A 25,006-nucleotide genomic window follows, 5' to 3' on the forward strand; every position below is an offset into this window, starting at 1 on the left:
TCCACCCACCAGCCTCCACATTCAATGAATAATCCTCTGCCTTTTCTGCCACCACCAGACACATCTTCCCCTCCCCTCCCCTTTCATCATTCTGAAGGGACCATTCCCACTGCGACACCCTGGTCCACTCCTCATTCACCCCGAACACCCTCTCCCCTTTCCACAACACCTTCCCGTTCAAGCACAGAAGATGCAACACCTGCCCTTTTACCTCCTCACTTCCCACCTCCAGGGCTCCAAACCCTCCTTCCTGGTGAACAGCAATTTACTTATTTCAATTTAGTATGCTGTATTCGCTACTCACAATGCGATCTCTACAGTGGGGAGACCAAATGCAGGTCATTTTATTTCTCCGCTCCATTCCCACTCTGATCTCTCTGTCCTTGACCTTCTACACTGTTCCAATGAAGCTCAGCAGAAGCTCAAGGAACAACAACTCATCTTTCGATTAGGCACCCTACAGCCTTCCAGACTCGATGTTGAGTTCAACAATTTCAGATCATATAAACACTGCCCCCATTTTTTCAGACAGCAGCTGTTGGTAATGATTCTTCTGTTCCCATTTACACCTCCTCTAGACCCATCTTTTGTTTCTTTACTTCTTCTATTACCATCCCCTTTTGTCTTGCACCATCATCCCTTTTGTCATTTAATATCTCCTGCCTTCCACCCGATCACTTTTGTTTTTTCCTCCCTTCCCCCCCACCTTTCCCTGCCCCTGTAGTTGTTTAGAAACATAGAAAATAGATGCAGGAGTAGGCCATTCGGCCCTTCGAGCCTGCACCGCCATTCACTAAGATCATGGCTGATCATTCCCTCAGTACCCCTTTCCTGTTTTCTCTCCATACCCCTTGATCCCCATATCCAATGAACTGGCATCAACAACTCTGCGGCAGGGAATTCCATAGGTTAACAACTCTCTGAGTTTCTCCTCATCTCGGTTCTAAATGGCCTACCCCTTATCCTTGGACTATGTTCCCTGGTTCTGGACTTGCCCAACATCGGGAACATTCTTCCCGCATCTAACCTGTCCAGTCCCGTCAGAATCTTATACGTTTAAAACCTATTGCATCTCTAACTTTTTCTAGTTCCGACGAAAGGTCATCGACCTGAAATGTTAACTTTGTTTCTCTCTCCACAGATGTTGATTATTTCCAGCACTTACTGTTTTACTTCAGATTACCAGGCTCTGCAGTATTTGCTTTTGTGCTTCTGAATTATCTGTTGTTGGATATCTGATGATTTTGTTGTTGTGCTGAGCTATTGAAATGAGTTCTCATCTGTGGTTCTCAATAAAATGAATTCCAACTTCAGTAAAGCTATCTGCAACAAGCATTTCCCATGAGGCTGAACCAACCTGTGCCACCCTCGTACAACTCCTAGCTGCCAGTTATAGAGGGCATGGTATGCTTATAATACAAGGAGGAATCTGAGAACATGGGCAAAGATCTCAGCGAGAGAGAACTATAACTAGTTACAAACTAAAATGTGGCTTGAAGCACACAGTTGTGTCTACAATGGGAAATAATATCGAATTTACGTTTTTGAAGTCAAAATTAGTGCAATACCTGTGACTAGTTAGAATTCACGAAATTATGGGAGTAAAATTTGAAATCTTATGAAGGTGCACTGGTCAAGTATTAAATCTTTTGAGAAGTGGAGTTGAGGCCAAGATCAGATCACCCATGATCTTATTGAATGGCGGAGCAGATTCGAGGGGCCAAATGGCCTACTCCTCCTATTTCTTAAGTTCTTAGAAGTCTTGTTGGTAGCTAATATTTTTAATTACGGATCTTCAAAAGTTAATTTGCTGGATTGCGTTTTTAAATAAATTACCCAACATTGATGTATGCTGATTTCCCATTATACTTCGGGGCAAAAATTCCAAGGAGGACTTCCCACGGGAAAATCAATAAAGAATAGAAATAAAATGCGCACTGACCTGAAGCTGCTGCGCCCGCTTGAACTCCCAATCCACAGGCCTCCTCTCCCTGCGACGCGCAGCGCGTGCTCATAGGGACGTCCGCAGGAGTCACGTGTGCCTGGACACCCAATCATAGCTAAGTATTTTCTCATTCATTGTAATAGGAGTTTTGTAAGTTACGAAACTCCTATTACAACGAATGAGAAAAACCCCAAAACTCTCAAAAAAATACATAAATTTTAAAAAAACACCTCTCACAATAAACTAAAAGAAATGAAAAATGTTACACGTTTTTTTTAAATTGCCGATTTTTAAAAAAAGTTAGGGTTAAGGTTTAAGATAACATTATCTGAGTGGGCAGGGTTTTAACATCAATATGTTTTTTAAATTTTAATTTTAATCATGTTTTTTCTATGTTTTTAAACTCTTACGCCTATAAAAGTAAGCTATGCGCCTGCTTTTTCAGGCGCAAGAGTTTTGAGGACATTTGCCGTGCAGGATATGGGTATATAGTCCAAACTTCCACTTACAACTGTCCTCGCACCCAGCTTGACAGATCGGAAAAGCCAGTTTTCAGCACATGTGCATTGCGTGCTGAAAACCGGCTTTTCCGATGCCTTCCCGGGTCCGTAGAAACGTTGTACGGGACTGGGACGTCGGAAATTCTGCCCCTTCCAGTTTGGCTTTAATTTATTTCGGGTTTCTTCCTGATGATAGTGCTCTGGCATAAACAAGCTCTTTAAGTTGAACCTTCATTAACTATTCAGCACATATTCTGTGTGAACAAACTGGCATATTTATCTTGCGATCATGCCAGTTGATTTAGTATTTATTTTTATTCATGTGTGCTTCACTTACTCTAATCATAAGACTAAATAAAAGCTTAACTCTATAAATTTAATAATGTATGTACTTCTGGAACTTCCTCACAGGGATTATCAGTTTGACACTGTGACCCTTCTGAACCTGATACTTTTCAAAGCAGCTGATTCATCAAGAGAGATCTATGAAATTGCCATGCAACTGCTGCAGGTTTGTGAATGATTTGAAATGAAAGCAGTGATACTTTCACCCAATGAATAACTGAATGTCTTATGTAACTATTAATATATATTTGTTTTGTTATTAAACCTCAGCAAAAAATAGTCTCTTCATTCTAAATCTAAATGTTATGAAATTTGAGAAATATACAAGCCATAATAATTATTTTATTCATAATATTGTCTTCATTTAATATGCTTCAAGTAACAAATGAGGCCCGTTAATTCAAAGGTCTTGGTTTTGACAGTCGCCATAACTTTTTAAACATCCAAATTAGCCCAGCAGTAAATGAGGAGAATCATAGAGAATTTCTATTTGTTACAAATCCTCCTTTTTGCACAATGTGTAACCCATACCTATCATTTGCTTCATCACTTGCCTGAGTGCAGTATCAGTTTTAATGTTTTAAACTAACATTCTTGATTAATGCAGTTACTATCTTTATGCATATTAGCATAAAAGTTGTGCATTTTTCTGTTTTTTGCACTCCGCATTTGCATCAACAACCTTAGATTAGGTGAATCATAGATATTTTACAAGGTAAAACTCTCTGTGTAATATACCTTAACACCTGAAGAGCATCTATACTGAACCGTTGTGACATTTTTATTGCCACAGCAGTTAGCTTCTTGGTCTCATTTCATGTTACTGTCAAAATTAAAATTTGACACTGAATTTGCGCATATATAGAAAATAAATTAGTGCGAAATTCACAGCACAACATAGTTGAATTCAGGATTGGCAACACCTGGACCACAATTGCTGCGATTCCCTCAGGCAGGTGACCTGAAGCTAGAGTAATATTGTGTCAAGCTGTAATGCAAAAGCTCGACCCAGCAAAGCTCTTCAGAATCCAATGCACAACAGGATATACACAGAAGTCAGTAGCACCAAAAAGCTCTCACCTAATTTGCAGAATATTTATGACAACAGAGCCATCAAATCCTTCAGTAGGTACAAGCCGAATTCCAGCTGCATTCGATGGACCTTTCTGGTACAGGTACAATGTCCGAAATCCAGAATCCTCAGGACTGAATCCGTTCAGGTTTAGAGGTTTTTCCGGATTTCAGATAAGAAAATCAGTAGTCTGAAATCCGGAATCCTCGACTGTATCCGTGCCAGGTTTTCAGCGGTGAGGTCCGAAATCCAGTAAAACCCAAAATCTGGCACGGATTCAGTTGATGACTCCGGATTTCAGACTTGATTTTCTTATCCGGAATCCTCGACTGAATCCGTGCCGAATTTTGGGTTTTGCCACAAAATGTCCGGTTTTCAGACAATAATTCTGGATTCGGGATGACTCCATCAACTATGTGCAAAATGACCGGTTTTCAGACAATTCCAGTTTTCGGAGTTCCGGATTCGGGGCGTTGTACCTGTACTTACAAATGCAACACTTCCTATCTCGGGAATTAGTAAACAATGAGGCGGATAGTAACAAACTTCGGGTGGACATAGACAGACTGGTAAAATGGGCAGACACATGGCAGATGAAATTCAATGCAGAGAAATGTGAAGTGATACATTTTGGCAGGAAGAGGAGGAGGGGCAATATGAACGAAATTGTACAATTTTAAAGGGGTGCAGGATATACCTGAGGGTGTATATACACAAATATACACAAATCTTTGAAGATGGCAGGACAAGTTGAGAAGGCTGTTAAAAAAGCATATGATTCTTGACTTTATTAATAGAGTACAAAAGCAAGGAAGTTATGCTGAACCTTTATAAAACACTGGCTAGGCCTCAGCTGGAGTAATGTGTTTAATTCTGGGCACCACATTTCATGAAGGATGTCAAGATCTTGGAGTGGGTGCAGAAGGGATTTATTAGAATGGTACCAGGGATGAGGGATTTCAGTTATCTGGAGAAGCTGGGGGTATTCTCCTTGGATGCTCCTTTGAACATCTCACCTTATTCCACCCCTGTCACCTCTCATTTAAAATTCTCGATCTCTACTGCCAACCCAAGTACCATAAAAATGTTATTACCGATATTTCTTCACTCCATTCCTCCCTCTGTACCGAATGAGTTCTTATTCTCAGTGATTTCAACCTCCATCTCAATTCATCATGCTGTCTCCTCTGGCTCCTATCCACCCTTAATCTCTCCCTCCATGTAAACTCCCCAACCTATATTCACGGCCAGCCCCTCGACCTTGCCATCTCTCATGGCCTCGCGACTGCCATCATGCCAATCACAGGTTAGGCCATCTCTACCTCTTCCTCATATCGCTCTCCACCCACATCCCATTTCCACCGCTCCCCCCCCCCCGACCCTACCTCCATCGTGTCTGCCGCTAGAAAAAATTATCTCCCGACTCTCTTACAACTGCACTTACGAACTCCCAACTCTCCAGCCTTTGGCCCTCCATTCACCATGACATTTCTGCAGCTACCGATCTGCTCAATCACACCCTCACCATCCCTTCCCACGGGAATGTGGGAAGGGAGGACCTTGAGACAATCACTATCACTAGGTGGGTAGTGCTGGACAGGCTAATGGGACTCAAGGTAGACAAATCCCCTGGTCCTGATGAAATGCATCCCAGGGTATTAAAAGAGATGGCGGAAGTTATAGCAGATGCATTCGTTATAATCTACCAAAATTCTCTGGATTCTGGGGAGGTACCAGCGGATTGGAAAGCAGCTAATGTAACGCCTCTGTTTAAAAAAGGGGGCAGACAAAAGGCCGGTTAGTTTAACATCTGTAGTGGGGAAAATGCTTGAAGCTATCATTAAGGAAGAAATAACAGGACATCGAGATAGGAATAGTGCAATCAAGCAGACGCAACATGGATTCATGAAGGGGAAATCATGTTCAACTATTTACTGGAATTCTTTGAGGATATAACGAGCATGGTGGTGGATAGAGGTGTACCGATGGATGTGGTGTATTTGGATTTCCAAAAGGCATTCAATTCGGTGCCACACAAAAGGTTACTGCAGAAGATAAAGGTACGCGGAGTCAGAGGAAATGTATTAGCATGGATAGAGAATTGGCTAACTAATAGAAAGCAGAGAGTCGGGATAAATGGGTCCTTTTCAGGTTGGCAATTGGTGGTTAGTGGTGTGCCACAGGGATTGGTGCTGGGACCACAACTGTTTACAATATACATAGATGACCTGGAAGAGGGGACAGAGTGTAGTGTAACAAAATTTGCAGATGGCACAAAGATTAGTGGGAAAGCAGATTGTGTAGAGGACACAGAGAGGCTGCAAAGAGATTTAGATAGGTTAAGCGAATGGGCAAAGGTTTGGCAAATGGAATACAATGTCGGAAAATGTGAGGTCATCCACCTTGGGAAAAAAAAAACAGTAAAAGGGAATATTATTTGAATGGGGAGAAATCACAACATGCTACGGTGCAGAGGGACCTGGGGGTCCTTGTGTATGAAACTCTTTTATGAATCCCAAAAAGTTAGTTTGCAGGTGCAGCAGGTAATCAGGAAGGCGAATGGAATGTTGGCCTTCATTGCGAGAGGGATGGAGTACAAAAGCAGGGAGGTCCTGCTGCAACTGTACAGGGTATTGGTGAGGCCGCACCTGGAGTACTGCGTGCAGTTTTGGTCACCTTACTTAAGGAAGGATATACTAGCTTTGGAGGGGATACAGAGACGATTCACTAGGCTGATTCCGGAGATGAGGGGGTTACCTTATGATGATAGATTGAGTAGACTGGGTCTTTACTCGTTGGAGTTCAGAAGGATGAGGGGTGATCTTATAGAAACATTTAAAATAATGAAAGGGATAGACAAGATAGAGGCAGAGAGGTTGTTTCCACTGGTCGGGGAGACTAGAACTAGGGGGCACAGCCTCAAAATACGGGGGAGCCAATTTAAAACCGAGTGAGAAAGAATTTCTTCTCCCAGAGGGTTGTGAATCTGTGGAATTCTCTGCCCAAGGAAGCAGTTGAGGCTAGCTCATTGAATGTATTCAAATCACAGATGGATCGATTTTTAACCAATAAGGGAATTAAGGGTTATGGGGAGCGGGCAGGTAAGTGGAGCTGAGTCCACGGCCAGATCAGCCATGATCTTGTTGAATGGCGGAGCAGGTTCGAGGGGCTCGATGGCCTACTCCTGTTCCTAATTCTTATGTTCTTATGATCACCTTTGGTGCCCTAGTTCCTGTTAAAACAATTACTCTCTCTCACCCTGGCCATTCTCCTGCTACAGCCCTGATCTTTGCTCCCTTAAGTTCAAGGGATGCAGACTTCAGCGGATATGGCGGACAACTGGTTTAGCCATTCACCGCCAGATCTGGTTGGACCACATAAAGCACTATTGGGTCCTGCTCTCGTCTGCCAAAATTACTCACTATTCCGGAACCATTCTGGAATGTAAAAATAAACCCCATTCTCCACTGCTAACCGTCTTTTGAAATCCCTCTCCCCAGTCTACACCCTCACCTCCGACAGTAAGAATGAGGAGTTCATAGACTTCGTTGTCTCCAAGATTGAGACATCCGTTCAGCCACTTCTGCCTCTTCCCTTCCTCTCCTAGCCCACCGGGCCAAACTTCCTCTAAAGATCCACCCTGCCCTAGCCCTGACCTTACATCTTTCTCCAGTTTCTCTCCGATCTCCCCTCGTGACCTTTCCAAGCTCATCCTGTCCATGAGACCCACTTCCTGCTCTCTTGACCCTATTCCCACCCAATTGCTGACCACCTAACTTCCTTTTCTGGCTCCTGTGTTAGCTGACGTTGTTAACGGTTCTCTCTCCTCAGGTACTGTCCCCCTCTCACTCAAATCTGCCGTCATCATCTCTCTCCTCAAAAAGCAACTCTCAACCCCTCCGTCCTTGCAAACTGCAGCCCCATCTCCAACCTCCCTTTCTTCTCCAAAGTCCTTGAACGTGTTGTCACCTCCCAAATCCGTGCCCATCTTTCCTGCAGCCCCATGTTTGAATCCCTCCAATCTGGTTTCCACGCCTGCCACAGAACCGAAACGGCTCTCATCCTTTGTGACTATGACAAAGGCAAACTCTCCCAACTCGCCCTTCTTGACTTGTCTGCAGCCTTTGACATGGTTGACCACTCTATCCTTCTCCAACGCCTCTCCACCGTCGTCCAGCTGGATGGGGCTGCACTTAACCTGATTCCATTCTTATCTATCGAATCGTAGCCACAGAGTCACTTGCCACAGCTTCTCTTCCCGCTCCCGCATCGTTACCTCTGGTGTCCCCCAAGGATCTCTCCTTGGCCCCCTCCTATTTCGAATCTACATGTTGCCCCTTGCCGACATCATCCGAAAACACAGCATCAGTTTCCACATGTACACTGATGACACCCAGCTCTACATCACTACCACTTCTCTCAACCCCTCCGCGGTCTCTAAATTGTCAGATTACTTTTCCGACATCTAGTTCTGGATGAGCAGAAATTTTCTCCAATTAAATATTGTGACGACCGAAGCCATTGTTATCGGTCCCTGCCACAAACTCCATTCCCTAGCCACTGACTCCATCCATCTTCCCAACTTCTGTCTGAGGCTGAACCAGACTGTTCACAACTTTGGTGTTATATTTGACCCTGAAATGAGCTTTCGACCACATATCCGCAGCATAACTAAGACCATCTATTTCCACCTCTGTAACATCACCCGTCTCCGCCCTTGCCTCAGCTTATCCGCTGCTGAAGCCCTCAACCATGCCTTTGTTACCTCTAAAATTGACTCTTCCAATGCACTCCTGGCTGGCCTCCCACATTCTACCCTACATAAACTAGAGGTGATCCAAAACTCGACTGCCCTAACGCACACCAAGTCCCGTTCACCCATCACCCCTGTGCTCGCTGACCTACATTGGCTTCTGGTTAAGCAACGCCTCAATTTCAAAATTCTCGACCTTGTTTTCAAATCCCTCCATGGCCTCGCCCCTCCCTATCTGTAATTTCCTCCAGCCCCACAACCCCCCGAGATGTCTGCGCTCCTCTAATTCTGCTCTCTTGAGCCTCCCTGATTATAATCGCTCAACCATTGGTGTATGTGCCGTCTGTTGCCTTGGCCCAAGCTCTATAATTCCCTGCCTAAACCTCTCCACCTCTCTACCTCTCTTTCCTCCTTCAAACTGCTCCTTAAAATCTACCTCTTTGACCAAGCTTTTGGTCACCTGCCCTAATTTCTCCTTGTGTAGCTCTAATTTTTTGTCTCATAATATTCCTTTGAAGCGCCTTGGGATGTTTCACTACGTTAAAGATGCTATATAAATACAAGTTGTTGTAATTGGACTCCACCCACTCCCTGGCAACTGTTTGAGGCTGAACCAGACCATTCGCAACCGTGGGTAATATTTGACCCTGAGATGAGTTTCCGACTTCATATCCGCGCCATCTCCAAACCGCCTACTTCCACTTCCATAAGATCACCTGACTCTACCCCTGCCTCAGCTCATCTACTGCTGAACCCTCATCCATGCCTTTGTTATCTCTTGACTTGACAATCCCAGTGCTCTTATGGCCAACCTCCCATCTTCCAGCCTCCATAAATTCGAGCTCATCCAAAACTCTGCTGCCCGTGTCCTAACTCACACCAAGTCCTGTTCACCCATCACCCTTGTGCTCACTGACTTACTTTGGCTCCTGGTCTGGCAACACCTCAATTTTAAGATTCTCATCCTTGTTTTCAAATCCCTCCATGACCTCACCCCTCCCTATCTCTGTAATCTTTTCCAGCCCTACAACCCTCCAAGACCTGTGTGCTCCTCCATTTCTGGCCTTTTGTGCAGTCCCTATTTTAATCGCTCCACCATTGGCAGCCATGCTTTCAGCTACCTGGGCCCTAAACTCTGGAGTTCACTCCCTAAACTTCTCTACCTCTCTCTTTTCAGAAGCTCCTTAAAACCTACTTCTTTCACCAAGCTTTTAGTCATCTATCCTAATGTCTCCTTCTGTGGATTGGTGTCAAATTATGTTTGATAAAACGCTCCTGTGATGTGCCTTGGGATGATTTACTATGTTTAAGGCACTATATAAATGCACGTTGTTGTTGAGCTGAGACGTTTGAGAGGAGATTTGATAGAGGTGTTAAATCATGAATGGTGTTGATAGAGTAAATCAAGAGAAACTTGCCAGTGGTAGAAGGGTCGTTAACCACAGTTTTAAAATGGTTGACAGAAGAAACAGAGGTGACATGAGGAAAAATTTTTTTACACAGCAAGTTGTGATCTGGAATGCAATGCCTGAAAGGTTGGTGGAAACAAAGAAAACTGGATAAATACTTAAATGGGAAAACATTACAAGGCTATGGGAAAAGAATGGGAGTGGGATTAATTGGATCGCTCTACCAAAGAACAGCACAGGCACAATGGGCCAAATGGCCGCCTCCTGTGCTGTATGATTCTATGATCTGATCGGACCAACTTGGTGAGAGTCAATATGGTCACTCACAGCTTCAGAAATCTTTTTCAGAAACAGCAAATACAGAGCAAAATTAATTTCCACGAGATATGGATTCTTTATTTCTATGTGCCCAGAGTATAGTAATGAGCAAAAATAGCTTAAAGTAATCTGCATGAATGCCATCTGACAACAATTGAGATTCCATTTGTGAAGTAGTACACACAATCTCAACATGTAATATAATTTTAAAAAGGAAAAAATGGTAGGTATGTTTCTGAGTAGAAAAAATCCAGGAGCACATTTGAGTGGACCTGGACAAAAGAATGATTGGAAGATGATTTTGAGTTCCTATATGGGGTTCCTTCTAAGAGCATATTTGGTGTTGATGCTAAAAGTACACGGTGACACTGATCAAATCATTTTTAAATGAGCTAGATAATTCAAGTAAATTTTGAACTTCCCTTCATTAAAAATCATTTTGTTGAAGAGTTGCAATGGCATTCTGTAGTGTTTTTAGGGAAGTGCTTATGTAATATTTTGAAATAGTTAACGTAATTATGAAAAATGATAAAATAATGCTTGTTTAACAAACCTTGTAATAAAGAATTATGATAAGCCATCCAGTAGTTGAAGGCAATACCTTCAGCCACCTCAAACCTACTCTCTGGAATTCCCTCCCTAAACCTCATTGCCTTGCAGCTACTCTCCCTGCCCTAATATCAAAACATCAATGTTTCGCTAATCTGATTATAAATTGTCTGTACAGTAAATATGTTTGTCACAGTTGAAGTTTTGCTTGTTGGTTTTACTTATTACAGATCTTGGAGCCCAAGCTATTTCGCTATGCCCATAAGCTGGAAGTGCAGCGAACCGATGGAATACTAAATCATCCTTCTCCACTGCCACACCTCTATTCTGTTTCCTACTATCAACTGTCCGAGGAATTGGCAAGGACTTACCCAGAGCTCACAATCCCAATCTTCTCGGGTATATTTTAAACGTTCCATAGGCAATAGTTTTTCTCAATATTTTCTGTGGAAATTGTCATTCAAATTTGCTTAAGACTGTTTGGGCCAAAATTCACTTCCACAAGAAAGCTACCCTTTTTAAAAAGTTTTTTCTGCTGGGATCATTGAAGAAGCCTCTCTGTTGATTTTCAGCACTTAGGTTTTTTTTTGACGTTGGACCGGAAGTCGGTCATCGTGGGGGAAGGAGATTGACTGAAAGGCAGGCTGTGAGAGGCTGAATTTGGGTTGGGACTGGGACTCCGCCACTGTCAATCAGCGGTGGAGTAGTGGTAACGTCATGATGCGTGTGCGTCACTATGCTCTCTCCCCTCTGTTAAAGTGGAGAGAATCAGTCATTTTAAATCTTTGGCCACTGGGCCTCCAGGGAGGGTTTCGGCCTGGCCAGCGGCCTGGCACCCAAGAGGGGGTGCCAGGCTGCCCGTTGGCTGCCCGGCCGAACCCATGGGCACTACCTTGCCAGTCAATCGGAAGTCGGCCAACAAAAATAAATACATGGTGGCCGTGGCAGTAGGCCCTCCCCTTGAAGGGCTGCCGGGCCGACCGACAGAAAAAGCTGTCGGGGGCACTGCATGGCGGGGCATCGATTTTTTTTTTTTAGCTAAATTTCGCTCGGTGTCATTTTCAGGTGAGGGAGAGCGGCGGTGCGCATTCTGATGACGCGCTTGCGGCGGTCATCAGCATCGGAGCGGAATCGGGTCCGGCCGAAAAATCCCCAATCTGAATTTGGGTTGGGTCGGCCAGCTTGACCACAAAGCGGCGGCCACAGGATTCCGCCGCATGACTGACGCAAACGGGCAGTAACAGGTCTTTCTGAGACCCTGAATTTCAGCCACTATGACTGCAACACTTCTTTTGATTTATTTTGTGCTTTCCAATAGTTCCTCTTCCTTTTGTTGTATATAGAGTTTATATAGTTATAAAAAATGAAAATTTCTAATTGAGTATCTGTCATTATTTTCTTAGTATGTCTTCAATCTGCTTAGATAGATACCATGAACATTTAGCTTGAGTTCATTGGGTTACATCTTGTTTTCCTGTTTTGATCCTGCAGATGATTTGACAAGAACTGGATCATAAAGAATGCTGTTTAAAATATTCATAGATAATGTAAAAGAAGCAAATCATAAAAGTTAGTCAAAAGATAAATTTGTAAATTCCTGCTCTTACGGAGACCTGCAAAGTCAGGGTCGCCTTCTCATTATGGCCTGTTCTGCGATGTCACTTAGTGGGGCCTAGAATGGCTTCAGAATTCAGATTGTCCTGAGAGCAGCTCTGACCGAGGGAGAGCATGCTGCCAGATGGATGGTGCAGAGTAACTAAATAATAATCCCCAGCAATTTCCTATCCCATTAAGTGCCATTTTTCGATAATTTTGAGGGTGGTGTGCTTTGTCTTTACTTCTGATAGATTTAACAAAACACTTGCTTTGCCAGTATTGATTCACCAATTCAATATGTTGTCGTTTGTCCAAAAAAGTGTAACTTAATTTGTTCTCTGATCATAATTGCTATTCCTTAGCAGTCCAACTATATTTTATTGCAAATAAATGTGGTAGCACTTGTTTCTGAAACGGTTTATAAGAAGTAATTTTGAGCGTAACAGAAACTGCTGCAAGCTGTACCTTTGATCTTATAGTATAGCAGTAGTATTGCCGTTTTAACCTTTTACAGAAGTAAGTCACAGAATCCAAACAGCGCACCCTGCTGGTCGGCAAGTGATGCTACACTACCTTCTGCCCTGGATGAATAACATTGAACTGGTAGATTTCAAACCCTTGCCTTCAACAAAGACGGTGGATGAATCTGATGCAGCCTATATGAAGGACAGGGAGATGATGACAAACAGCAGACGTTGGCTGAGAGGGGAAGGTTGGGGATCTCCGCAGGCTACTATCATGGTGCTAAATAACCTGATGTATATGACAGCAAAAGTAAGTGTGTTTTTATCGGATTCTGTTCTCATTCTAAAAGAAACCTGCAATGTCATGAAAAATGTTTCAAGACACACAAGAAAATCAGTTATGCAAACAAATCAATGCACATTAATAAAAGTTTTATTGCACGAAAAAAAATTTGATTTTTACATACAGTGCAACTGATTTTTAAATTTTCATCAGAGAGCTTTATTAATTTGCATGACTGTTTCCAAGGCAGTACTAGATACTTTGCCAGATGTCATAGGCTCACAGTTCCATCAGTCGTTACATTGAGACTGGCCTTAGGGTGATAGGTCCAGCTAGATTTGGGATTCACTTAACGATAAAAGTATAAAATATGCTAATAACCTCAGGAGGAATGATGCATGAAATGTTTTTCAAATATATGCAATATTTGCTGAAACTGAAAATGCATATTCTAAAACTAGAAATTTTTGCACCATTAAATTTAATAGTAAAAATTTATATTGCCAAATCTTAGTGAATTGTCACGTTGTAATTTCCTTGGGATAAAGAAAATACTATCACTGATATAAGTATTTTATTTTTTTAATGTGTGTCAATTTTAACAGTAAGATATGGAAACTGCACTTGATTCCTGAAGTTGCCAGAATTTATATTCAAGATAATGAGGTTCCAAGAGTTTTGTGTTATTTTTAAGTTGCTAGTAATTTGCATTTTTTTTCTGTACAGTATGGTGATGAGCTAGCATGGTCAGAGATAGAGAATGTGTGGACAACACTTGCAGACAGCTGGCCCAAAAACCTAAAAATAATTCTGCACTTCCTTATCAGCATGTGTGGTGTGACAAGTGAGCCCAGTCTCCTGCCATATGTAAGTAAATGCCATGTGCTGCTGCAGATGCAAATCAGGAAGTTATATTTGTTTATTGATTTCAAAATAACTAGTTAGTTCGCATTATCCTTAACTGAAAATGTGTTCACTTGCAATGGGTAATTATCAATTGTACCATTAGTAACATTACTGTTTTACAGATTTTTTTTCCTATGGTGAAATGGTTTTATAGTACATTTTCAGCTTTGTACCATTTTTTAAAGGGTATAAGAAATAGCTTTTTTTTATCACTTTGTAGCCAGAAATATTAAGTTGTTCAGTTTTTCTGATGTTTATCCAAGGGTATTTATCAACAAATTGAGTCCAGCAGGGCAGCACAAGGGGCTACGGTGTTCGTAAGGAATGTGTATCCTTTGTTTTTAAGGGGATAGATTCTTCTTTGCCGCCTTCATTTTCATCTGTTACCTTTAACGCTGCCAACATGATGTCTCCAGCGATGTTCTGGCCTCTCTTCCTCCTCCGACGACCCTAGCCTTCCTTCATCCATCGACAACGTCCTGTGCTCGCTCCTCCAGCACGCGGTGAACACAATGGCTGTGACCATTCTGACCTCTCCTCCTTCCACTCTGAACACCCTGACCTCCACCCCACAAAATGGACCTCTGACCTTCCCAATACCTGCCCCCAGCCAAGCTTCGGATCACCTACCATCGCACTGAAGGGCGCTACTCAGCGCCGAGCTTACGGCCCGCAACTCGCTGTAGGCAACTAGAGCCTGGTCTCCACTACTCTAGGACCCCCTTGCCACTGGACCAAGACCTTGCTCAACTAGGCGGTAGCCGGTGTGCAACAGCCACCCCATGTTAAAAGACCTCACGCACAGGCATCTTCCACCCTTCAATATGAAGTTCAGGACCTGGAACGTCAGGACCCTCATGGACAACTCCAACAGCGACAGACCGGAACGCTGCAACGCCATAGCTGCCCAGGAACTTAGGCGCTTCAATGTCGACATCGCCGCCCTAAGCGAGACCTGGTGGGCAGGGGAAGGCCAGCTCAAGGAACAAAGTGGAGGTTACATCGTCTTCTGGAAAGGCAAACCAGAGGAAGAACACCGCCTCCACAGAGTCGGTTTCGCTATCAAGAACGAACTGGTCGACTGCATCAGAGACTCCCCCTGCGGGCCTTCAATGACTGTGTGTCCCACCTGTGACAGAGACTTAATTCCCGTATTGGACTGTTCACCTGAGAACTCATTTTTGAATTGAAGCAAGTCTTCCTCGATTTCGAGGGACTGCCTATGATGATGATGATACTTGCCTTTTTTAGTAGAAGAATATAAGAAGTTTTAGGAACAGAAAGGTCCTTTAGGCCTAACAAACCAATCCCTTTTTGAGAAATCCACTTCCACTTACTCACCTTTTCATCATATTAAAGTTTAATGTATCGCGCACAAGATAATGGGCTGAAAGTTCTGGCTTCGCTGGGTCGGTACAGAGTACGCACGGACCCGGCGAGGCCTTGCAAAAGCCGGTTTTCAGGGCAAGTTGTGCATGCGCCGAAAACCGGCTTTTCCAATCTCTCAAGATTTCTCTTGACAGATCGTATGCATCCCCAGGAGAAGGATATTCGCGCAGGAGAGTTGGGCTATTCTCAGGCCCAGCGAATGTCCTTCAAACTTTTACGCCTGGTAAAAGTAGGCACATAGCTTACTTTTACCAGCTTAAGAATTTTAAAACATATAAAAATTCAATTTAATCATTCATTTCTACCAATAGTATTCAATGAGAATACTACCTAGTGATTGGTGGTCCAGGCCCATGTGACACCAGCATTTCCCTACGTATGGGGAAGTTATCTCCCTGTACGCTGCACAGCGGATGAAGGCCTCGGACCGCAATCGTAGGTTCCTCCGTGACCACCAGGTATTTTTGTTAAAAAGTTTTGGGTCGGAGGCGTTCGTCCGAAGGAAGCCTCCGACCGCAATTTTTCCCCCATTCAATATCCTGGTGTAACAGCACTTATTTTCTCTTTTTTTAGTCGCTTTGAATTATATTGTCCCTTTCACCCATTTGCTCATTTGGAAATTGCCTCAGAAGACTGATGTGACCCAATCCAAGGCCTTTGTCAGTGATGCTTGAAATCAGCTGCTTAATGGTATACGAGAGGAGCTGTGCTGATTTTCCTTAGGATTTTCCCTCACTTTCCAGAGACATAGGCACATAATCTAAGTAACGCTTCAGTGCAGTACTGAGGCAGTGCTGCACTGTTGGAGGTGCTGTCTTTCAGATTAGATTAGTAAAACTGAAATCCCGTCTGCCCTTTCGGATAAAAGATCCCACAGCACTATTTGTAGAAAAGCAGGGGCATTCTCCCGACGTCTATTAGCCACTATCACTAAAACAGATTTTCTGGTCATTATCGCCTTGCTGCTTGTGGGACCATGTTGTGTGCAAATTGGGAACAAAGTTTTCTATGTTACAGCAGTGACTGCACTTCAACAAAAATACTTAAATGTTGCTTAACTACACGTTGATTTTCACCAAGCATAATTAAAGATGGCCATCTATCATAACAAAATAAACGAGAGATGAAATGACAAAAATTGTCAGCAATAATAGAATGTAAACATTTGAATGACATAATTGTAGATACCTTTAGTAGAAACGCAGAAAATGGAGCAGGAGTAGTCTATTCGGCCCTTCGAGCCTGTACCACCTTTCAATAAGATCATGGCTGATCATTCACCTCAGTACCCCTTTCTTGCTTTCTTTCCATAGCCCTTGATCCCTTTAGCCATCAGGGCCATATCTAACTTCCTCTTGAATATATCTAACGAACTGACATCAACAATTCTCTGCAGTAGAGAATTCCAGAGGTTAACAACTCTCTGGGTGAAGAAGTTTCTTCTCATCTCAGTCCTAAATGGCTTACCCCTTATCCTTAAACTGTGACCCCTGTTTCTGGACTTCCCCAACATCGGGAACATTCTTCCTGCATCTAACCTGTCCAGTCCCGTCAGAATTTTATATGTTTCTATGAAATCCCTTCTCATTCATCTAAACTCCAGTGAATACAGGCCCAGTCTCTCCTCATATGTCAGTCCCGCCATCCTGGGAATCAGTCTGGTGAACCTTCGCTTCACTCCCTCAATAGCAAGAACGTCCTTCCTCAGTATAGGAGACCAAAACTGAACACACTATTCCAGGTGAGGCCTCACCAAGGCCCTGTACAACTGCAGTAAGACCTCCCTGCTCCTATACTCAAATCCCCTAGCTATGAAGGCCAACATGCCATTTGCCGCCTTCACCGTCTGCTGTACCTGCGTGCCAACTTTCAATGACTGATGTATCATGGCACCCAGGTCTCGTTGCACCTCCCCTTTTCCTAATCTTCCGCCATTCAGATAATATTCTGCCTTCATGTTTTTGCCACCGAAGTGGATAACCTCACATTTATCCACATTATTATACTGCATCTGCCATGCATTTACCCACTCACCTAACCTGTCCAAGTCACCCTGCAGCCTCTTAGCATCCTCCTCACAGCTCACACTGCCACCCAGCTTAGTGTCTTCTGCAAACTTGGAGATATTACATTCAATTCCTTCATCTAAATCATTGATGTATATTGTAAAACTCTGTACTTGAAAATACAAACTGAGAAAAAAACATGCAAATGGTACTGTGGGGTAGAAGAATCCAGGGAATAGGTGTTATTAGAAAAACTGAGAATATGTCATCAGCTGATGCACTCTATACTATAAATTTAATGCATTAAAAGTCAAGTTTAATAAACTGCAAACTTAGAGGTTTAATTTGTATGCCAGTTCATTGGAGATTTTTTACCAGTTGGATGAACAGTCGCCAGCCAGCTTGTGAAGCACTTGTTTGGTTTTCATTGTGTCTGTCTCTTTCATTTTTCTTTTCATGCTTAATTTCCTTTTCTTTTCTCAGATTTTTATTTTTTTCTCTTCTTGTTACCTTATCCTTCTCTTTCCTGCCAACTCTACAGTTGAAAGTTTTACAGTAATGAAGGCAGAATGTTACTGTGCTGCTCAGGAGTAGCACCACTCAATAGCCTATTGGGACTGTTCAAATCTTTGCTAAGGAATAAACATTGCCTCCACTCTCTTTCTCTGCCTGCAATGGTAGCAGGAGTACTGCACCACTGTTACTGTATTGGGTTGTGTGCTGTATAGCATGGCCTGCCTAATATACTTAATGAATCTGGTGATAACTGTGCCTCTACAAGAAGGGAACAACTAAATTGTCCTAAAATTACTAACAGCAGATCAAACCAATAATAAATAAAGCCTTCGTTGCAAGAGGATTTGAATACAGGAGCAAGGATGTCTTACGACAGTTATACTAGGCCTTGGTGAGACCGCACCTGGAGTATTGTGTGCAGTTTTGGTCTCCTTACCTAAGAAAGGATATTCTTGCCATAGAGGGAGTGCAGCGAAGGTTCACCAGACTGATTCCTGGGATGGCAGGACTGCCGTATGAGGAGAGATTGGGTCAACTAGGCTTGTGTTCACAAGAGCTTAGAAAAATGAGAAGGGATCTCATTGAAACGTATAAAATTCTGACTGGGTTGGATAGACTGGATATGGGGAGGATGTTTCCCCTGGCTGGGAAGTCTAGAACAAGGGGTCACAGTCTCAGGATACGGGGTAGGAAATTTAGGACCAAGATGAGGAGACATTTTTTCACTCAGAGGATGATGAACCTATGGAATTCTCTACCACAGAAGACTGTGGAGACCAAGTCATTGAATATATTTAAGAGGGAGATAGATAGACTTCTAGAAACAAAAGGCATCAAGGGGTATGGGGAAAAAGCGGGAATATGGTGTTGAGGTAGAGGATCAGCCATGATCATATTGAATGGCCTACTACTGCTATTTTCTATGTTTCTAATGAAGAATTAAACAATGTTCCATTTATTAAGTATTTCAACATTGTTTATGGTAATATGGTTAAATTGAGCATGATTTTATGGAGTAATAGCGCTAAGGAATTGCAGTTAATACTACGTATGTTGTTGCTATGATGTAGCATCTTGGCTTCAATAAACTAGCTCACTAGAGAAAGTGGAAAAATGATGCAGCTCTGCAGAAATCACAGGAACAACTTTATTTTTCATGTTTATAACTAGTTTTATGTGTTTGTGCCTACACAGATCAAGAAAGTGGTTGTGTATCTGGGCAGAGATAAAACGATGCAGCTGTTGGAGGAGCTGGTGGCAGAATTGCAACTGACTGATCCAGTTAGCTCAGCTGTCATTCACATGGACAACCCACCCTACTACCGCATCACCTCTAGCTACAAAATCCCCTCCATCGCCTCAGGTAACTGCAGGGTACCAAAGATTATATTATTCTTTAAGTCTTATAACACTCCTGTGAAGCTACTTGGGATGTTTTACTATTACTTGTTGTTGGTCAGATCTGCTTCTGGTAAATTTAAACCCAATTTGTTTGTTTAAGGATAAATTTAATTGTTTTGAAGGAAAAGCAAATAGTGTAATTGAATCAAAATACATATATGACAAGACAGAAATATCTGGCGAAGGCAGCAAAGGAACATTAAGAATTGTACTTTATTATAGTTTTGTTTAAAGACTATATTATCTCGTGTGTCTCTCATGAGGTTCACAAAAAAACTGACTTGCCTTGTTTGTTCCTAAATACACTTATATTTAAAAATTCCACTATTAAATTACTAAAAAAAAAATTCTAAATTCTAGTTTGTCATTTTATGGTTTAATTGGACTTTTCAGGTAAATATTACCTCCTTCAATTTCTTATTCATATGTGTTATGTGTAGGTACCACTTCCAGCAGCAATACAATGGTGGCTGGACATGATGGTCATCAGGACAGTAAGCTAGCGAAGGATCCTACTATTGATGAGAAGTATGTACTTTTGTTTAAAAAAAAATAATACTGCATTATAATTTCTCAATTTTTGTAAGTTGGAGATTATGGTTTTACCTATCTCTGATATCTTTGTGTTGCTGCTTCTCGCTGTCTCTCCTCTTCTGATTCTGTCTCTTTATCTTCGAGGAAGAGCAGAGGAGTTCTCCCGGTGTCCTGGCCAACATTTATCCCTCAACCAGCACCTATAATTGATGATCTTGTCATTTATTCCATTGCTATTTGTGGGAGCTTGCTCGGCGCAAATTGGCTGACGCCTTTCCTATGTTACAACAGTGACTACATTGACTGTTAAACAATTTGGGTCATCCTGAGGTAGTGAAAGCTGCTGTATAAGTGCAAGTCTTTATTTTCTTTCTTTATTTCCCCAGGCCTCTCACTTCTTTGGCTACTTACACACCCTTTGTCTCGTTAATGCTTCAGTAAAGAGGTACACAAGAATGTCCTGGGCTGACTTAAATGCCGATTTTCCATCGTTCCCTGTTGACCCAATCTCCAATAGCATAGGCAACAATGGGAATTTACTGTTTAGGGAATTGGGTCTCCAGGCTTGTGTTCTGTCCCGTCTGTGTGTGTTGGAACATCACTGTTGACATTCTATTGAAACCTTTAATCTAAAATAATAAATTGAGGAGGAAATATAAAAATTGTAGTAAAATTAAAAGCATTGGCCCGGAATTTGTGGTCAGCAGTGCAGCAAAGCTTTTTGCCACTGGCTCCGAAGTACACTTCGTGCAAGGATCTGTGTCAAGAACTTTGGGTTTCCCGACATTCAATTCAAACCAACGGAGGTGAGTGGGGATCCCCTTGTGTGAACTGCAATGACATCAACTAGCTGTCTAAGCTGCCAATCAAACACAGAATTCTCACAGACCGCGAACAAGGAAATGAGTAAACTCTTAAATTTCTAACTTTTTAAAATGTTAAAGAGCAAAACAAAGATTGGGGCTAATTTGGGGGAAAGGCAAACCTGAAATAAAGATGAACAAACTTTAAAAAAAAAAAGTAAAAACATTTATAATGTTTTTAAATTAAAATGGACAAATTTCACACTGCACAATATTAAAATTAGTTTTTCAGGCCCGTTAACTTTTGTTTTAACAGTCAAATAAACTGTTAAAACCCCAGTTACACTTAATCTCTTTGGGTCTAAGTGGGGAAGTTATCAGCATATTTACTGCAGAAGAGCCAAAGTTTTCTTCAGTTTCCCTGATTTGGGTGACTACACTGATTGCCGGATGTGTCGGGGGCACAGCGCAGCCTGTGTCGGAGCTGTGAATGACAGATCGCATCTTCAGGATTTTCGCATGTGGAAGCACCAAATCCCGAAGTTGCGGTCTATTTCAAATCCCGACCGCAAATTCTGGGCCAACGTGTGAACTTTTCTTTCTATGTTTTACATACATACACATGTACATGTACAATATAGTCAAACTTAATTAATTGCTTTCTCTATTTTAACAGTTATGGACACCTCGATATCTATGGTGGGCTGAATAGTAACCTAAACCGGCAGCATCACCGGCTAGAATCTCGTTACAGCAGCAGCTCTGGAGGATCCTATGAAGAGGAAAAGAGTGTGTATATTAATTTCAAAATATATTGCAAAGCATTTTCTAGTTTAGTGTGAAGCCTCTTTAAGGTTCCAAACATATAACACGTTGTTTGGACTGTGAGTCAACTAAGCAATTATATTGTTAAAAGTGAGGCACTTGACTAAATATTAAAAAATGGTTAGGATCATAGAGACTGTATTTGTACATAATTTATATTTCTGGAATTATAAAATTTAGCAGAACACATCTTTATTCACAGGAGACAGTCTGTCTGAATTTTTAACACCATTTCTCTGTTGTGCCCCTGAATCTGAATGCACAGAATATCCATTCTACACATGGTGTGTAAAAGGCAAAAGACTGTTCTGGTGTCTGGGAAGGAAATTCAGTCAACCATTTAAAGTGCTTGTTACTAACTCCACTGTTGCACACTGTGCATTTAATAGGTGATTCCATGCCAATTTATGCAAACTGGAGGCTGAAAGTGATGGAACTCAACAAAGCAGAGCCATTACCATTTCCTCCCACTGGTGGAAGCTGGTCACCACTGGCTGATTATCTGCCTGAGACTGGCACCCCAGGGATACCCCTGCAGAGGTCAGTGAACACTACACTTAGACAGTAAACTAATGCTTTCTACAACACTATTAAAAAATAAATGATTGCAACATCCTATGTGTAAAATTACTGAAACCATATATTCATAGTATTCAGTAAAATGTTTTTGATCTGCTGGTTGATCAGCGTGGAGGAATTTAATGACAACAAATTACTTTCCTAGGCTAGGTGTGAACTAACTTGTTTCCATGTAATCCAGGCTGGAGTTTTAACTGTTAAAATGTTTTAGAGCTGAAGTTTGGATCATCAGAAAACACCTGTATAGTTTCTGATGAAATCAAGTCATTGACCTTCCTGTAGAGTGCATCATTTTTCCAAGGTTGATGCGGATATAATTTGTCAGGTTCCAATTCTTTAAAAAAAAAATATTTTCACTGACCTTATCCGAGAAAGTAGTTCTTTTTGAAATCGTTTGATTTGGGAACAACAAACTTGTATTTATGGTACAGGCAAACTACACTTGTATCAAGGCTGAGTAGCAGCTGTATTCCACAAGGAGTCATTCCCTCCCTGCCCCTCTATTTCTTTCTTGCCTTGTCTGTCATTGTCTTTCTCTTTAGTCAGTTCTCACACTATCGTGGTCTGTATTTCTGTGTCTCAGTCTCTGCCTGTACTCGCTTCTCTCTTTACCATCCCCATTCTGTCTCTAGAATCATTACATTGGAGCCACAGACATTGCATTCATTGTACATTTCCTCATTTCTGTTGCAAAATAATAAAGGGAAACTGGAAATACGGGAAAGCAGAAATGAAAACCGGAAATGCTGAAAATACAGAGCAAGTCAATCGGGGCCTGTAAAGAGAAAAGGCAGTGATGACATCTTGGATGTGAACCTTTCATCATATCCTCAGTCTGATGAAGGATATGAATCTAAAATGTCATAACCTGTATTTTCTCTTCACAAGTGCTGACTGACCTCTTTATTTCCATTGTTTTCTGTTTTTATTTCCTCAGTTTCTTTCTGCACCATATAGCAGCATCAATGTGACCTCAAATGATCTCTGAAAATGCTGGAAACACATAGCAGGTCACTCAGCATCTATGGAGATGACAGACAAGTTAATGACCCAGAATTTGCGGTCGGAGGCTTCTCACAGGCAGATGCCTCCGACCGCAAAAATTTCAACCGAAGTACCTGGTGGTCCCGGAGGTTCGGAGACTTCTGGTCCTGGGCCTCTACGTGAAGGCCTTCGTAGAGACCCAAGTATCCCAACAGCTTCTGGGCTTCATACGCATTACTGGGATCACATGGGCCGGCCCAGCCTATCAAAGTAGGAGTATTCCCATTCATACTTATGGTGGTTTCCTATGTATGGAACCACCATAAGTATGAATGGGAATACCCCCAAAAACACACACACACTGGAAAAAAAAATCACACACTTCAAATTAATCAAAATGGAATTTAATGAATTACTTAAAACAAAAATTTAATTTTTGAAAAATAAATTTATATATTTACATATTTTAAAGGATCTAAAAATAAACTTGCTTTATAGGATTTAAAATGTAAAAAAATTATTCTGTACTTTAAAAAGTCTTACGCTGATAAAACAGGCCTTACACCTGCTTTTATCAGTCGTAAGAATTTGAAGGACATTCACTGGGCAGGAGTTGGTCAAATAGCCCAACTCTCGGCCTGCGGAGGCCTTTTAGTTTCGGAGGCGTGCGATCTGTAAAGAGAATTACAAGTTCCAGGTTTAGGTGCATGTGATTTGTATGCCGAAACCTTAACTTGCAGGGACCCCACGGGCACGTGCACACCTCATACGGCCCGTGGGGAGTGCGAATTCAGGTCCATTAAGTTTCAGGGTGTGGATCCATTGTAAGAACTCGAGGATGTTACAGATGAACTTTATTTAAATAGAGGAACAGAACAAAGGGAATGGTTTTAGTGAATCTTACAGGCCATTCTATTTCTCCTGATGTGTGTTTGTTTTTCCCTTTCCCCTTCCCTTTGATCTGTTTCTGTTTAAATGGTGCTCATTTGTAATACCTTCTGAAACCGTTAACTTGTCTGTTTTCTCCATAGTTGCAGACGGACCTGCTGATCTTTTCACTAATCTTTGTTTTGTTTCAAATTTCAAGCTCTGCAGTTTTTTTGTGTTTTGTTGACCTCAAATAATCACTGTGCTGTAAAGATCTAGACTGAGCCCAGATACTCTAAACCCCGGGGTTAGGCTGCATCACAGAAGCGTATTAGCGAGTAAACTGAAAACCCTCCACACATCTAACAGCCTTAGATTGAAAGAATGCTTAATTTGAAATGTGCCAACTAACTTACCCTTGAATACTTTCAATATAATGTATAAATAGTTTGCAGTATAAAAGTAGTGTATCTAGCTTGAGAGGAGTGTTTAATTGAAAAACACCCCACATCTGCAGCCAGGTATCATTTGCTTCCTGTTTTGATTCAGTGGAATGTTCAGTTAACCCCGCAATACTCAAGCTTCACCACTGTACTAGAGAACATTAGAATAGTATTTTACAAAGTAGAACATATGGAGAGATAGTATTACACTGTGAAGACAACAACAACAACCTTTATTTATATAGCAACGTAGTAAAAATGTCCCATGGCGCTTCACAGCAGTGTTATAAGACAAAACAGATAAATCAACATCGGGCCACATAGGAAGAAATTACGACAGATGACAAAGAGGTAGGTTTTAAGGAGCGTCTTAAAGGAGGAAACCGAGGTAGAGAGGAGGAGAGGTTTAGGGAGGGATTTGCAGAGCTTGGGGCCCAAGCAACTGAAGGCACAGCCGCTGATGGTTGAGCAGTTATAATCAGGGATGCTCAAGAGGGCAGAATTTGAGGAGCGCAGACA

The 25,006-nt window shown here is 42.0% G+C and overlaps 1 protein-coding gene across 8 annotated transcripts in view; it reads left to right on the forward strand.

The window, feature by feature from the left end:
- Positions 1-25,006, forward strand: part of fryl (furry homolog, like) — a 693,453-nt gene that overhangs the window by 497,243 nt on the left and 171,204 nt on the right. For all 8 annotated transcript variants that reach the window (XM_070870121.1, XM_070870109.1, XM_070870094.1 and 5 more), the window contains 8 exons: positions 2,857-2,956; positions 11,122-11,290; positions 13,002-13,261; positions 13,961-14,101; positions 19,246-19,414; positions 19,893-19,980; positions 21,466-21,578; positions 22,004-22,154. In XM_070870121.1, the coding sequence (XP_070726222.1) occupies positions 2,857-2,956; positions 11,122-11,290; positions 13,002-13,261; positions 13,961-14,101; positions 19,246-19,414; positions 19,893-19,980; positions 21,466-21,578; positions 22,004-22,154 (1,191 nt within the window). The remainder of the gene's footprint in view (positions 1-2,856; positions 2,957-11,121; positions 11,291-13,001; positions 13,262-13,960; positions 14,102-19,245; positions 19,415-19,892; positions 19,981-21,465; positions 21,579-22,003; positions 22,155-25,006) is intronic.

This window comes from Pristiophorus japonicus, chromosome 2, assembly GCF_044704955.1.
Source record: "Pristiophorus japonicus isolate sPriJap1 chromosome 2, sPriJap1.hap1, whole genome shotgun sequence".
Taxonomy (NCBI): domain Eukaryota; kingdom Metazoa; phylum Chordata; class Chondrichthyes; family Pristiophoridae; genus Pristiophorus; species Pristiophorus japonicus.